At 33.1% G+C, this 15,241-nt stretch overlaps 1 protein-coding gene across 11 annotated transcripts in view; it reads left to right on the top strand.

Annotated features, from left to right (window-relative positions):
* LOC143230813 (scavenger receptor class B member 1-like) overlaps positions 1-13,581 on the top strand; it is a 53,033-nt gene extending 39,452 nt beyond the window's left edge. For 9 of the 11 annotated variants that reach the window (XM_076464996.1, XM_076464991.1, XM_076464990.1 and 6 more), the window contains 2 exons: positions 1,366-1,527; positions 2,176-4,808. In XM_076464996.1, the coding sequence (XP_076321111.1) occupies positions 1,366-1,527; positions 2,176-2,307 (294 nt within the window). In that variant the 3' untranslated portion in view covers positions 2,308-4,808. Of the gene's footprint in view, positions 1-1,365; positions 1,528-2,175; positions 4,809-9,126 lie in introns of those variants that run through there. The other 2 variants (XM_076464998.1, XM_076464997.1) reach the window with 1 other exon arrangement.
* Positions 13,582-15,241: the final 1,660 nt, after the last annotated feature.

Raw genomic sequence — 15,241 nt, 5'->3', positions numbered from 1 at the left:
CTCTTTCATAGTTTTCTCAGCCAATTTAATCTGTTAAAAGACTACCACCTTTCTTTGAACCAAGATTTCAAGGAGGTAAGTTGTAGTCTGCTTGAAGTTCCATATTTTTGTAAACCTAAATACATCTTAGTTACTAATCTTAATAAACTATGGTGGAAGTCTATGGTATCAGTACGGTTGTGTATGATTTTTTGATCATTCAACTGTATATGTAAAACTTAAAAAATTTTGTTTGTCCTCCACATGTGAAATTCTAAAAGGCTTAGCGATCTATGTTCAGCAGCAACAGAGTTCAAAGGTTGTAGTAAGAAGAGATAATTTGTTTTTAAAAAATAATAATCTGTATACATACATAATATATAATGATTGAAATATGACTGTATATCACAAAATACTAGTCCTCTAAAACGCAACCAAGACAAGGAAGGAAAGCAAAAGGTCAGTTTTATATTTTTGGATGTGTAACATGAGTGCATGTGTGCCATATTAATGCAAGTTATGTAAAGTTAGCTAGGCATGATTGAAAAGTTACTTAGACTAAATGTTTGCATTTTCATGTTATAATATATAGTCATTCAAGCACAAAAAAAGATAATTAATATTTATTTCTTACTTTTTTATGATGGTTACAAGTTTGGTCATTTGACAGACCCTACACAGTTAGCATATAGAAACTAACATTAAATATAAAGTTTTTCTGAAAGCAAGTGTTTGAAATGTATTTAGGAGGATTTAGAGATTAAGCAAATAATACTATGTAACAAAATATTTACTTTTTATTGTTCCTGGGCAGAAAGTGTTATTTCCCAATTTCTTATGCCTAAAGTAAATGGAAAAGGCTTGTTTTTCTCTTCAAACTTTGCTTTTGTGATCTGAGTAATTAAATTTTCAAATCTACCCATTTTCCAGAACATTCCAGGTAGATTCAGTGCTGAGTAGCTGATAGAGAATTTTCTCAAACTTACGAGGACTTTCTAGAATGTTGTAGAACTTGTACACTTCAGCACCCATACCACTTATCTCTGTCTGTCCGTGATAGGTCCACTTGGTATCAACAGCTTGCCATCTGTTGATATCTGTAAAGAATATCCAAAGCTTAGTTTTACAGGTTTAAAACTTATCAGTGGTTTATAATTGTGTGTGAGTGAACTAACAAGTACAAGCTTTAAAATCCTGAGTAGTTACTCTAAAAGTGTAAACGAAACTTTGATAAACTTTAACTGAAAATTCAAACTAAAGACAAATTTGTTCAGCATTTGTCTTTTTACTGTTTCTTTAGTTTTTCTCTGTGTAGGACTTTTATCATTATTGCACTGAATAAGCTTGTTTACCATGGTGTTTTTTGTTAATTCATTTTTCCTATAGTCTGGATATTTAACAAAAGAATTGGCAGATGAGTTATTAAAGGATCTAGAATACCCACTTCTGTATGCATCCATTTCTGCCTACTGCATCATAGCTGTTGGTGTTCTTCTGTTACTGATAGCTTTCATCTTATTACTCCTTCACTGGATTGACAAGAAAAATGTAAGTTAAATTTCTAGGATTTAATAACTAAATATGAGAACTATGCCATTGTGTGTAAAATATATAAACACTCTTTATTTATTAATTGGACTTTCAGGGTTTCCAAAAAATGAAACCTTGTTCCTGGTATTGAGTTACAAAAGAATGTGAAAGTTGACAGTAGCAATTCTTTTAATTAAGCCACACTGATTATTTTGTTTAATCAAATAGCATGTACTGTATGATTTTATTTCCATCTGTACAAATATGTGTGTGAAAAGTTGCATTATTTGTATAAAATTGTATTTTAAATTTTGCACCAGTGAATTGGTTTATCTAAAGTAACCTACTTTGTGACCTTATGTTATATTTTTATTCTATCAAAATACATATTATTATTTGTTGTGAAAATTTTTGCGTATTGTTTTTATTTTGTAATTACTTTTGCCTTGTGTACCAATTGATGCTGTGATCAAACACAACATCATGCAGACAATTGGCCATGTGTTGACACACTTGACACTTATTGTCAAAGTGAACTACAGATAATGTTGATACATTTAGACAATCAATGTTTTCATTCACATGTATGCTGAAACTAGTTATTTTTTTAAGATACTTGGATCAGTTTTTAAATTTCATTTAAAAAATGGATTATGATTTTCTTAGCACTCGAGACAAGAATCTCTTTTAGAACACGATGGTTTGAATGAAGAGAAAGAAGAAGATGACCCTAATATTCTCAATCCTAGTGTTAGTGTTTCCCCAAAAGTGAATGACCATGTTGATGGAGATGCATAATTCCAAGTTATTTAGCTATACTTTGAACATAACCTTATAACTTCCAGAGAGTATTGCAATGGTAACTGACACTTATTATACAATGGATGAAGTGTATCATGAATTACAGTATTGTGTTGATACTTTGTGTGGTCATTACTTAGATTGATTATGATGCATATATGAAGTTAGCAAAATAAGTAATTTACAAATAACTTAGTTTTAACTAATCATAAAGGAATATACTGTAAAACAGAAGTTGGTTTTCAGTTGGTTTTTTTTGTGATTTTAATATATACATCGTATTTTATCAGTGATATGTTATCATTCTGTTGTCATTAGGTTTCTAAAAGAAATGAAATTGTATATGGTAGTGACATCTATAATATCATGAGTACATTCTAATTTCTGTAATAGTGATTTATTTACTACAAGATTATTTTCTGTAGCAGCATATTTTAACTTTTTTTTTCTTTCTCTCTACTAAGAACAGTACTGATTTATTTCTTTTTTTTAATTATAGGTTAGTCCATGTACAAGTGTAGTTGGTAAAATATTATAAATGGTGTGACATACAGACCATAGTATAAAACTTTTAATATATGCTGTTTATGGTCATCTTTATATATTGTTCCATTCTCTAATACAATGGCCTCTTTAATGAAATTTTTATTCATATTAATGATGTTAAAACTTTACATTGTTGCCCTTCCTAAGAAATTTAGATTTGTTAACCAAGAAAATTTGTATGGACAACCACTTCCAAATATCTGTCTTTCTAATTTCACTTGCAACAAAGTGATTTGTCAGTTGAGTCATTCTTCCTGTTGTTTAATGTAAAAAAAAATCAATTGTTGCAGAGAATCCATTCTCAAGAAGAAATCCAATACTGAATTTATTTTTTGCTTCAGAATTCATCCTTTGTTTTTATTGTACTTTATAACTTATATCAGCTGTCTAAGAAACAGTAAAATTGTGTCAGTTTATAGATTTTTGGGAATCCATGGATTGTGCATGCATTATGTAACAAAATTAAATTAATTACACAAAGTACATTTAACAAAGATATTAATTACACAAAGTACATTTAACAAAGATATTAATTACACAAAGTACATTTAACAAAGATATTAATTACAATGATTGAAAAAGGAAGCAATCTGTTCAAGATATTTATTTTGATTTCAAACAAACTTAAATGAAGGCTTGTTCATACTATTTTGAATATTTTTATACAAGTGTAGTTTTGGTGTAATTGTTTAAACTTTTGAATTATTTTAAATATAGTACTAGATATATATATATATATAGTAAAAACATTTTTACTAGCCTTGGTACTAAACAGTTCATTTTAGGAAGCATCTCATTTTAACTTCTAAGTCAGTTGTACATTTTTTTTTTATGAAATACTTTATTGTCTATTTTCATTATTAATTTTCTTATTCTTTATAATTTAGTATATGTGTTTCCTCCTAGTCACTCTTGGTATGTCTTTCTTACTTTGAAGTATGATAAAGTACATTTGTTTATTTGTTTTGCCATCTTGAGTTCTACATAAATAGTTTATTAAGTGATAACTTTTGAATGTTAATGTTTTGCTTGTAAATGTGTTTGTACATATATTTTTTTAACATAGTGTCAAAAACTAAAGAGAAGGTATACCTGAGAAAATCTAAAGAATGCATGAAAAATTCACATCTTTAAATTTGCAAATGTACATTTTTATGCATCATGAAGGAAGGAAGAAATTTTTTAAATGTAAGGAATTTCTTTTTTTAATCTTATTTTAACATTCAGCTAATGCAAAAAAATTGTTAGAAAAATAAAACTAAGAAATGTTGACTATTGCAAGGCTACAAAAGTAAATTGGATTCGATAAGTTTCCTAGTTGAGCATGCTATGTTCATGTTACTTATTGCCATGTTTTTGCTTGAATTTTGTTTTTTAAACTTTTTACCAAAGAAAAAAAATGATTTTATTTTTCTTTATTGTAGTTTTCTGTTATGGTTCTGAAGTTGCAGTGATTTGTATTGTCATAATCCAGTCAAAGTATAATTTCACTTTAAACCTTTTCAACTACCGATAATGAATATTTTTAATATATAAAGCATTAGGTTCCTAAACAAAATTACGATGTACGAATTTCCCAAAAACTAATATGTAATTGTCTGTGTGTGTAACCAAAACATTAGATAACTTGTGGTCCAGTTTAAGTGTCAGCATTTCAGATAACTCTCTTAAAACAGACCAGTTTACAAAATATTATTTCAAAAAGAAAATACATGTACATCAAATTTCAAGTTATTGTGTATTATAGGATATTTGTAAGGGCTTTTAATTCTGGTATTGCAAAAGGTTAACAGTTGATTTATCTTAATTAATTAAAGAGAAAAAACACTAACGTATGCCTAGTTCACATTCATCTCTATCAACAGCTTTGATAAAGGTCATTATTTTTAGTAAAGTGTAATTCCAAGATGACTTGATTTATAGAATAATAAAATCTTATGTTTTCCCTTCAAGTCTGCTTCTCTTACTGTCTTTTATATAATCAAAATTTTAATCTTCCACTCTACAGTTCCAACGAGATATTCTGTTAGTGTTCATAATTCAAATTAAAAATTTAACTTTTATAGTTTTAACACAAAGATCGTCTATAAGATGCATGACACAACATTCAAGCATTTCAATAGCAGGTTATAAACTTTACTTGTAGATACAAATACAAAACTGTGTTGTAAGTAGTTAGATATCCTTCTTGTCTATGTGATTGTTACGTGTGTATGTTTTCCCTTGCAACCATTATGTGTGTTTACAGTGGTTTGTTTGTTTGTTTTGGAATTTCGCACAGAGCTACACGAGGGCTTAGCCGTCCCTACTTTAGCAGTGCAAGACTAGAGGGAAGGCAGCTAGTCATTACCACCCACTGCCAAATCTTGGGCTGCTCTTTTACCAACGAATACTGGGACTGATGTGTATTATAATGTCCCCACGGCTGAAAAGGTGAGCATGTTTGGCGTGACGGGGATTCGAACCTGCGACCCTCAAATTACGAGTCGAGTGCCTTAACCACCAGATCATGCTGGGCCTTATTTACAGTGATAATTATGATAAACTTTCCAAGTTACAATGGTGAGACTGTAATATTCTTGTTCAAAGTTTACTCAAAGGGGTCAACTGGTTACATGCAAAGCTGTGGATCTATGACTTGCATTCCGTTACCGCCAATAACAAGAAAGTAGCTTCCACACTTGGAGACTGTGAGTTCATTATATGAGTGATAGTCAAATCCCAATATTCTATCAGAGTACCGCACGAATGTAGATGATGGTGTTAAGTTGCTGCTTTCTCTCTGCTTATCATTTGAAAATTAGGTACGCTTAGTACAAATGATGTTATACAATTAGGTGCGCTTAGTACAGATGATGTTATACAATTAGGTGCGCTTAGTACAAATGATGTTATACAATTAGGTGCGCTTAGTACAGATGTTATACAATTAGGTGCGCTTAGTACAGAGATGTTATACAATTAGGTACGCTTAGTACAAATGATGTTATACAATTAGGTACGCTTAGTACAGATGTTATACAATTAGGTACGCTTAGTACAAATGATGTTATACAATTAGGTACGCTTAGTACAGATGTTATACAATTAGGTACGCTTAGTACAAATGATGTTATACAATTAGGTGCGCTTAGTACAAATGATGTTATACAATTAGGTACGCTTAGTACAGATGTTATACAATTAGGTACGCTTAGTACAGATGTTATACAATTAGGTACGCTTAGTACAAATGATGTTATACAATTAGGTACGCTTAGTACAGATGTTATACAATTAGGTACGCTTAGTACAAATGATGTTATACAATTAGGTGCGCTTAGTACAGATGATGTTATACAATTAGGTGCGCTTAGTACAAATGATGTTATACAATTAGGTGCGCTTAGTACAGATGATGTTATACAATTAGGTGCGCTTAGTACAGATGATGTTATACAATTAGGTGCGCTTAGTACAGATGATGTTATACAATTAGGTGCGCTTAGTACAGATGATGTTATACAATTAGGTGCGCTTAGTACAGATGATGTTATACAATTAGGTGCGCTTAGTACAAATGATGTTATACAATTAGGTGCGCTTAGTACAGATGATGTTATACAATTAGGTGCGCTTAGTACAGATGATGTTATACTATTAGGTGCGCTTAGTACAGATGATTTTATACTAGCTTTGCATGAAATCCAACGAATATTTTCTTTAAAGAAAGACAATTTCCAATTCTGCATTGACATACGTTTAACAAAGAAAACTTGGGGATTGAGAAAAAAATGCATCTTTCTTATAGTTCAGAAGTTAAAGTATATACTAATGTATTAACGAAAGCTACATTCTAAGATATTATCACAATATTCGTGATTATTTTTAACTGCTGTCAATTATATGTAAGCATTGAAACTTGCTGTGCATGGTGAAAACTTAAACCTACATATTTGTAGTTTTTTGTTATTTTTTTCACACATTTAGCAAGAGCTAAGGTTGGATTTGGGGTAGTATTTAGGTTTTTTAAGTTTTAAATAGAAGTTTCTTTGTCTATAAAAGAAAAGAAATTGCGTGCTGGGCGCAATTCCGAGGAAAAGGAAACGTACTCTAGATCTGTTGAGCTCGGAAAGCTTATTCGTTGTACACCGACTGAATTATCTTTTGATATGTGTTGCTTGACCTGCACCAGTAAACATATAAATGAATTTGAATTTTCGTCAGTCATGTATTAGGGTGGCCCATCAAGGCCAGGTGGGTTAAGGCGTTCGACTTGTAATCTGAGGGTCGCGGGTTCGAATCCCCATCGCATCAAACATGCCCTTTCAGCCGTGGGGGCGTTATAATGTAATGGTCAATCCCACTATTCGTTGATAAAAGAGTAGCCCAAGAGTTGGCGGTGGGTGGTGATGAGTAGCTACCTTCCTTATAGCCTTACAGTGCTAAATGAAGGACGGCTAGCGCAGATAGCCCGTGTAGCTTTGCGCAAAATTCAAGAACAAACATAACGTATTCAGAACATTGGTTATAATGATGAAATATTGTAATTGGGTAGTCCAGCATTGCTAGGCGATTAGGGCACTCGACTCGCAATCTGGGGTTTGCGAGTTCGAATCCTCATCCCACCAAACATGTTTTGCTTTGGGTATGTTATAATGTGATGATCAATTCCACTCATTCATTAGTAAAAGAGTAACCCAAGAGTTGGAGGTGGGTGGTGGTGACTAGTTGCTTTCCTTCCAATCCCTCACTGCTAGCTAGATTATGGACGGCTAGCGCATATAGCTCTCGAGTAACTTTGCGCAAAATTTAAAACAAATAAAGCGTAACTATGTATAAATTGGATTCTTCGAAAGTGGAGCAGGGCGTTTCTGGGTTCTCATTCACTCCGGTTTCTATTTTCCCTTAAATATTTACGTTAAAGTCGTATTGATTGGCTATCAATCATTGTCATGGTTATTAGACTACCTATATCTAATTGTTTATAACTGTTTTTAACAATTATATGCTAATTGCTAACTAGCTTTTATAATATATATATATATGTATGTATGTATGTCGGTTGCTTTTCTTGCTATTGTCTTTGGTATAGTCCCGAGAACTATTTTCTCTGTTGGAAGCAGTCTAGATTCGATCGGGGGTCTTCTTGATGGAAGTCTGATGCGTTATGTACCCATCCTATTGAAATTTGAAATAACTATTTGAATGTTTTATTGACTTTTGTTCTTGGTTGACTGGATGGTAACAGAAATCTTCCTTTATCACTTTTTATCGTATATAATTTATATTATTTAATTATTATCCCAGTGTGTTATCTTGATTTCTTCTCTGACATAGTGGAGTTTTGCATGCAGATTGGTACATTCGAGTCTTGTACGTCTATTTTGCTCCTGGTTTGTAATATTTGCTGGTCTTTTTGTTTCTCCATTGTATTGGTATTCATATGTGGAAGGTTGAAAATAAATATTCAAAAAGCGTAAGAAATTTCGGAAAAATATCTTTTACAGTTTAGTAGTGTTTCTTTTATTATTATTGTAAAATGGTTGTGCACTTTTTTCTCGCGAACCATTTCCTTACATTTTAGAAATTCGGAAACAAAAAGATAAACTATAGATCGTATTCCGAGTTTGTATCACTGTTTTAGAATTGAGTAGCCTTATATTATGATGGTCTAGAAGTTAGCATGCCCAAATGGTGAATAAAGGTTTAAGGTTCGTATCTCGTTGCAGCCAAAACGCTCTCTGCATTTTTAGCCTGTAATGCGTTATAATCTTAACAGTCAACTTTTACTATTCGATGAAGCATGAGTTAATGGTGAGTGCTGTTTGCTAGGTGCCTTCCTTATAATCATTACAGTAGTTGAAATTAGGGATGGTTCTTCGCAGATAATATACCTTGGGTAACTACATGAAAATTCTAAATGCAAACAAACAAAAATCTCATATTATAGATGCTCACTATTTTTGTGATTTTAGTAATAAAATTTTAAACAATTATTTTATGAAAATATATGGCGTAAGAAAAACTTGCAGTGTTTGGAATGCGTGTCTGATCTTGGTATTATATACTTTATATACCCAACTAAAAGAAATGTCGTGACAAAAGGATATATTTGCACTCGTTTTTTGTCGATAAGGAAAATAATGCATATGATGAGAAATAGCTGAGGTACTTTTAAAAGATTCATATAATCACGATCCTTACTTCAAACTTGTACTTGAAGCCAGTGTTGCGCTTGAGCAGTCTCCTAAATAATAATAATTTATGTATTTACTCCATTTTTCTTAGGGACCTGGAAGGATTCGCCTCCCACAAATATTCCATTTGTCAGCACAGACCCAATTTTATATCCGGTTAGGAGGGAAAGAATAGCGGGAGACAATTCCTTGTTGCGGCGAATCTTCAGGCAAAGAACGAAAATACGAAGAAAAATTCGGCAAATAACTGGCAAAAGCTGATAAAATGCTTAATTGCATCTTGTGGTGGACCATAATACCCCGAATGTTCTCATAGGTTTAGTAATTTACCATAATTTATTTGTTTTATTTTGAACTTCGTACAACACTACAGGAAGGCTATATGCGCTAGTCGTCCATGAGTTAGCAGTGTAAGACCAGAGGGCAGGTAACCATCATCACCTACCGCCAATTCTTGGGAACTCTTTTACTAACGAATAGTGGGATTGACCGTCACATTATTATGCGCTACGGCTGAAAGGGTAAGCATGTTTTGATGTGAGGGGGGACTCGAACCCGTGCCCTTCAGATGTCAAGTCGAGTGCCCTAACCACCTGGCCATGCTTTGTTTAATAATATTCGGAAATGCCGATTGTTTTACTAAAACTCAAAGCTTGCTATTTTATCAATAAAATTTAGTCCTGCACCCCCAATATAGATATTTCGTTTCACCCTTGGTTTCTCTGTTCACGTTTTCCAGTTATTTAAACGTGTCACATAAACAATTTTATCAATTGTTTCCAAAGCGTGGCATACTGTGGAACCCCTCTAATCAGGCCAGTTTGTCTCAGTCCTGAAGGTGGCATAATTAGGGATTATGTAAACAAAAAAAGGGACTGTGATTGAATGACCGCTTTCAAGGGGTGGCCGCTTAGAGGAGTTTCAATGTATATATATTTACAAGAACAAAATACTATTAACTGTAGCTGAAAATGTCAAAAACACGATGCCACATTTCACTTTACAGTACAAAGAAATATTAATAAATAAATATTTCACTACATTTAAGACATGGCGGCTGTAAAATGTTAGCAGTAGGTTTGGTTTGTTTGTTTTGAATAACGAACAGAGCTTCACAGGGCCTATCTGCGCTAGCTGTCCTTAATTTAGCAGTGTAAGAGTAGAGAGAAGGCAGTTAGTTATCGTCATCCACCGTCATCTTTTGGGCTACTCTCTTACCAACGAATAGTGGGATTGACTGTAATATTATGATGCCCTCACGGCAGAAAGGGCGAGCATGTTTGGTGTAACGGAGATTCGAACCTATAACCCTTGGATAGCAGTAGGAACAAACATAATAATATAGCCTTAAGCTACCTTTCAAATTAACAAATATTTAACATCCTCGTCCCTGTGCGATAATTTTCTTTGACCTTATAAGAAATATAATTAATCTACTATTAATAGCACACAAATATGCACGTGTTACAGCATGTAGAAGCGTAGATAGCAGCCTATTTGATCTATATAACTACACGTGCGTATCTAATAATAAACCTCAACAAAACTCTAACCAGAACAGGGTGTTGGTGGTGGGGAATAGGTTATAGTCAATGTGGTGCTCAACCTATTTAAGATCTTAGAAGTTGTAAGTGAAATGATAAAATCAAAGTATATATTTAAATGAGATATAGAATGTAAGTTTAGATACTTGATATCCTGTTTCGCCTTCTGCTGTGAACACCTTTGGAATTGGCGCCTTTAGGTGAGCATATGCTTAGTGTCATTGACCTTTCAGTCTTGTTCTCATGCATTTCACTTTTTACCAGATCGTTTAGGCTTAACTCAATAAAAGATTTAATGTCCGTGACGACAATAATAATCATGTTAATGCGACAAAGTTTACGGCTTAAACAACTGGTTGGTTATACATTTTTCAAAATAGATCGGCGTAGTCATGGTAACGATAACTAAGAAATATTATATTGTTTGTTTGGTAACTGCAAGTCCTCCGATAGGGAAGCGGAAAGTTTACGGATTTACAACGCTTACATCAGGGTTTTGATTCCACTTGGGGACACAACAAGTAACTTAACGTGGCTTTTCTAGTAAAAAACACACGTGTGCGCGCGCAAAGCTATGCAGTGGGCTACATGTGATTTTGTTTGTTCAGAATTAAGCACAAAGCTACACAATAGGATATCTGTGCTGTACCCACCACGGGTATCGAAACCTGGGTTTTAACAATATGAGTCCGGTGACATACTCCGGAAAGCAAGAGAAACTATCTATTTTCTTTTGCTTTTGACAAACCTGATAGTGAAAGGCATATGTATATTTCTTTCTCAATTACAAGCTCTTACTTTAACAAGGTATAGCAATAATAATAATAAATACTGCGGCGCATGTAGTTGAAAAAACACAAAAAACGATCATTTATGACTGTGTGTGTGTGTGTGTATATATATAGTGAAAGTAAATAATTACATCCAAACGAAGCTAAGTGAATAAACAAAATCATGAGGAAGGACTGCATTTAAAACGCTCCCTGCTAGTACAGCGGTAAGTCTATGGATTTACAACGCTAAAATCAAGGGCTCGATTCCCCTTGGTGGACTCAGCAGATAGCTCGATGTGGCTTTGCTATAAGAAAACACACACGCGTTAAAAACAGCGTATCCCAACCTCTGATTAATTATATTGTAGTCATAAATTTTCAAGCCATAAACATAACACATTAACATTAAAAATATGCAGCGAATTTTATTTCATGTTAAATGTGTTTTGGCTTGGCAAGGTGGCTTAAGACGTTCGACTTGTTATCCGAGGGGCGCGGGTTCGAATGCCCTTCTCATCAAACATGTTCTCCCTTTAAGCTGTGAGGGCATTATAATGTCACGGTCAGTGATGACGAGAAAACCCACTTGTAGAGAAATATATATGCAAAAACGGCTCGTTTGGGTTGAGAAAATATTTTACATAGAAGAGCGAACAACGTTTCAACCTTCTATGTAAAATATTTTCTCAACCCAAACGAGCCGTTTTTGCATATAAATGTCACGGTCAATTCAACTATTCGTTGGTAAAAAAGTAGCCCAAGAGTTGGCGGTGGGTGGTGATGACTAACTGCCTTCCCTCGAGTCTTACGCTGCTAAATTAGGGACGAATAGCGCAGATAGCCGTCGAGTAGCTTTGTGTGAAATTCAGAAAACAAACAATATATATAAGAACAGTCAAAAATATTTTAAACATTTTTATTTTCCAGTAACATAAAATATTGTAACTTAAGAAAACTTTATTGTCAAAGAACCTTATCATTACGTTTAATATTTTACATTTATATTTGATATCACATTTTATCAAATTTATTACGAAATTTTTACCGTGACAGCGCTTAAGGTTAGACAATATTGGTTGTTTTCCCAAGTAATCACAGACAGGCATGCAGGCATTCTGTATTATAATAATAATATAATTGAAGAAATGGTTCCTTATATTAAAATTAGATATAAATCACAGACAGACACGTTCGTGCACATCTTTATAAATGGATAGTCTAGAGAAAAAAGCTTAAAAAAAAAAGTGGTTCTGTATATACAACTTTTAATGTACGGAAATGCCAGTGTGGTTTGGTAACAATGCGTTTCAACTACGGCTTCTTTGTCATTTTGCTTAGCGATGAAAGAATAACCTAATATTGTTGTTAAGAGTCCATTTAAAAGACGTACATGCTCGCCAGCACGTGGATAAGTAATAATACTCAGGTGCACATCCTCAGGATCCACTTAGTATGGGTGCAAAATTTCAGGTTTATAGCCTCTTTTCTCTTGGAGCTGTGCCAATCACATTTTTTTCTATGTGGGTTTTTGAATAAAAATTTCGTGTGCGCGCACACACATAATTAGGAAATAATGACCAGGTGTACGCCCTCAGAGTCCACTTAGTATGGGTGCAAAATTTTAGATTTCTAAATTTTTTGCTCTAGGTGCTACGACGACCACATATTCTTTTCTATGTGGTTTATCGCTTTGTTACTTCACAGAAAGATGCGCATGCACGTGGATAAGTAATAATAATACCCAGGTGCATACTCCTAGGATCCACTTAGTAAATGTAAAACATTTCAGGTTTCTAGTTATGGCGTTTACACAGACACGTTTTTTTATTATTGATACAAATTAAGCATTCTTAATTTCCTTTTGAGACTCAACGGTAAAGTTGAGGGTTCGATCATCCCTGCAGATAAAGAGCAGATAGCCTTTTGTGTGAAGTTTTGCGTTAAACGAAAAATTTGTGCCCCAGTTTTTGATACCTGTTGAGTTTGAATCAGAGCGACATTCCTTTTTTTTGGTTGTAACTCAATAAATATTTTATCAGAATATACATAGCTAGAAGAAAAATAAATAAAATCCAGGCCGTAGGTGTTTTAATATTTAATAATAATTTCTTGTTATATTCAGAACATTTTTCAACATCTCGAACCATACGTGCTTAATTAAAAATTCATACTTTAAATAAAATTATTATTATAAACATGTAATCTGCTTTTGGAAATTAAAAGATATTAAAAAATTGATTTTTGTAATTGGTTGCATAAAAATCATTAAATGATGGCTAATTCTTTAAAACAATGACCCCTTTAAAAAGAACATTATATCACCTAATAAGTGATACTTGTTGCAAGGGGACTTTGACATTTACTTTATTAAAGCAGTACAAAGAATGATATAAATAGATGTAATAAGATATTGTAGTGGAATTGGTGTTATTGAACATGGGTTACAAAGTGAGTAAAAGGAAAAAAAGCATATAGTAATACTTATTAAATTACAAACGATATTCTGCAAAATAATTTTGCATATACACAAATATAGTGATTGATATATGTTTCACTTTGTAAAAAACAAAACCAGTAAATATTTCTAAATTTATCAAGGCACAAACAAATTACCAAAACTGTAAATATATTACCCACGGCACAGAGATGCATAGAATGCCCCTGTGTTTATTTATTTATTTTTTTACCACTTTGAGATTTAATTAGTTTTAGACTCAGGAGGTCAAACCCCTTCAGTTGATGTGTTTGTCCACGCCCAAGGTCGCATAGATTAATTTACTTTCAACCTACCTGAAGAATCTCAGTTTGAGGATAGGCTGGTTGAGATCTTGATGAATAATAAAATCCAATCGGGTGTACGTCGGTCCACACCTGGTGTTGCTGGTGCACAGAAATATAGCTAGTAAAATGAAAGAAAAGTCTGTTTGATTAATTTTTCTCTAATCATGCTTAAAAGAATTTAAAGTCCGCTGGTATTGAGGAACCCCTCTTACCATACATGTGTAACAAAAATTAACTCTGTAGTAAGTGTAGGATGTGATAAAGAAGTGTTAAAAATATGTTGGTTAAACATTGTGAAATATATTAACTGGATAATTTTGAAATGACGCTGTATTAATTTGCGGATTACAAAACTGTTGTATTCTGTAAACTTTATGCACACCAACGGGTAAGCTGTACAATGAAGATATTATGTCGATGGTGGGTAACTTTTATTAAATGTAATTCTGCAAAACAGTAGATTTGCAAGCATTAACTAGGAAGCTCAGTATATGTAATTTGTTATTTAAAGTAGCAGAATGAAAGACGGAGAAAAAACCACAACGGTAGAACGTTGTTATTTAAAGTAGCAGAATGGAAGATGGAGAAAAAACAACAACGGTAGAGCGCTGTTATTTAAAGTAGCAGAATGAAAGACGGAGAAAAAACAACAACGGTAGAGCGCTGTTATTTAAAGTAGCAGAATGAAAGATGGAGAAAAAACAACAACGGTAGAGCGCTGTTATTTAAAGTAGCAGAATGAAAGATGGAGAAAAAACAACAACGGTAGAGCGCTGTTATTTAAAGTAGCAGAATGGAAGATGGAGAAAAAACAACAACGGTAGAACGCTGTTATTTAAAGTAGCAGAATGAAAGACGGAGAAAAAACGGTAGAACGTTGTTATTTAAAGTAGCAGAATGGAAGGTGAAGAAAAACACCGCAACACTAATAAGTTGTTGCTTGAAGTAGGAAAATTGAAGATGGAGGAAAAAGCCATAAAAGAGTTGCCATTTGTTGTCTTTCAAGAATTAATCACTGTTTGTATGAATAGTATATGTTGAAATTTCAAGTTCTGTGAGTAGTTTCTATTATGTCTTCTCGTCCTTTTCATTTCCATATTGATAACAT

This window comes from Tachypleus tridentatus, chromosome 10, assembly GCF_004210375.1.
Source record: "Tachypleus tridentatus isolate NWPU-2018 chromosome 10, ASM421037v1, whole genome shotgun sequence".
NCBI lineage: Eukaryota > Metazoa > Arthropoda > Merostomata > Xiphosura > Limulidae > Tachypleus > Tachypleus tridentatus.
The sequence above is the reverse complement of the archived record's forward strand: the minus strand, read 5'-3'. Positions and strand labels throughout refer to the sequence as shown.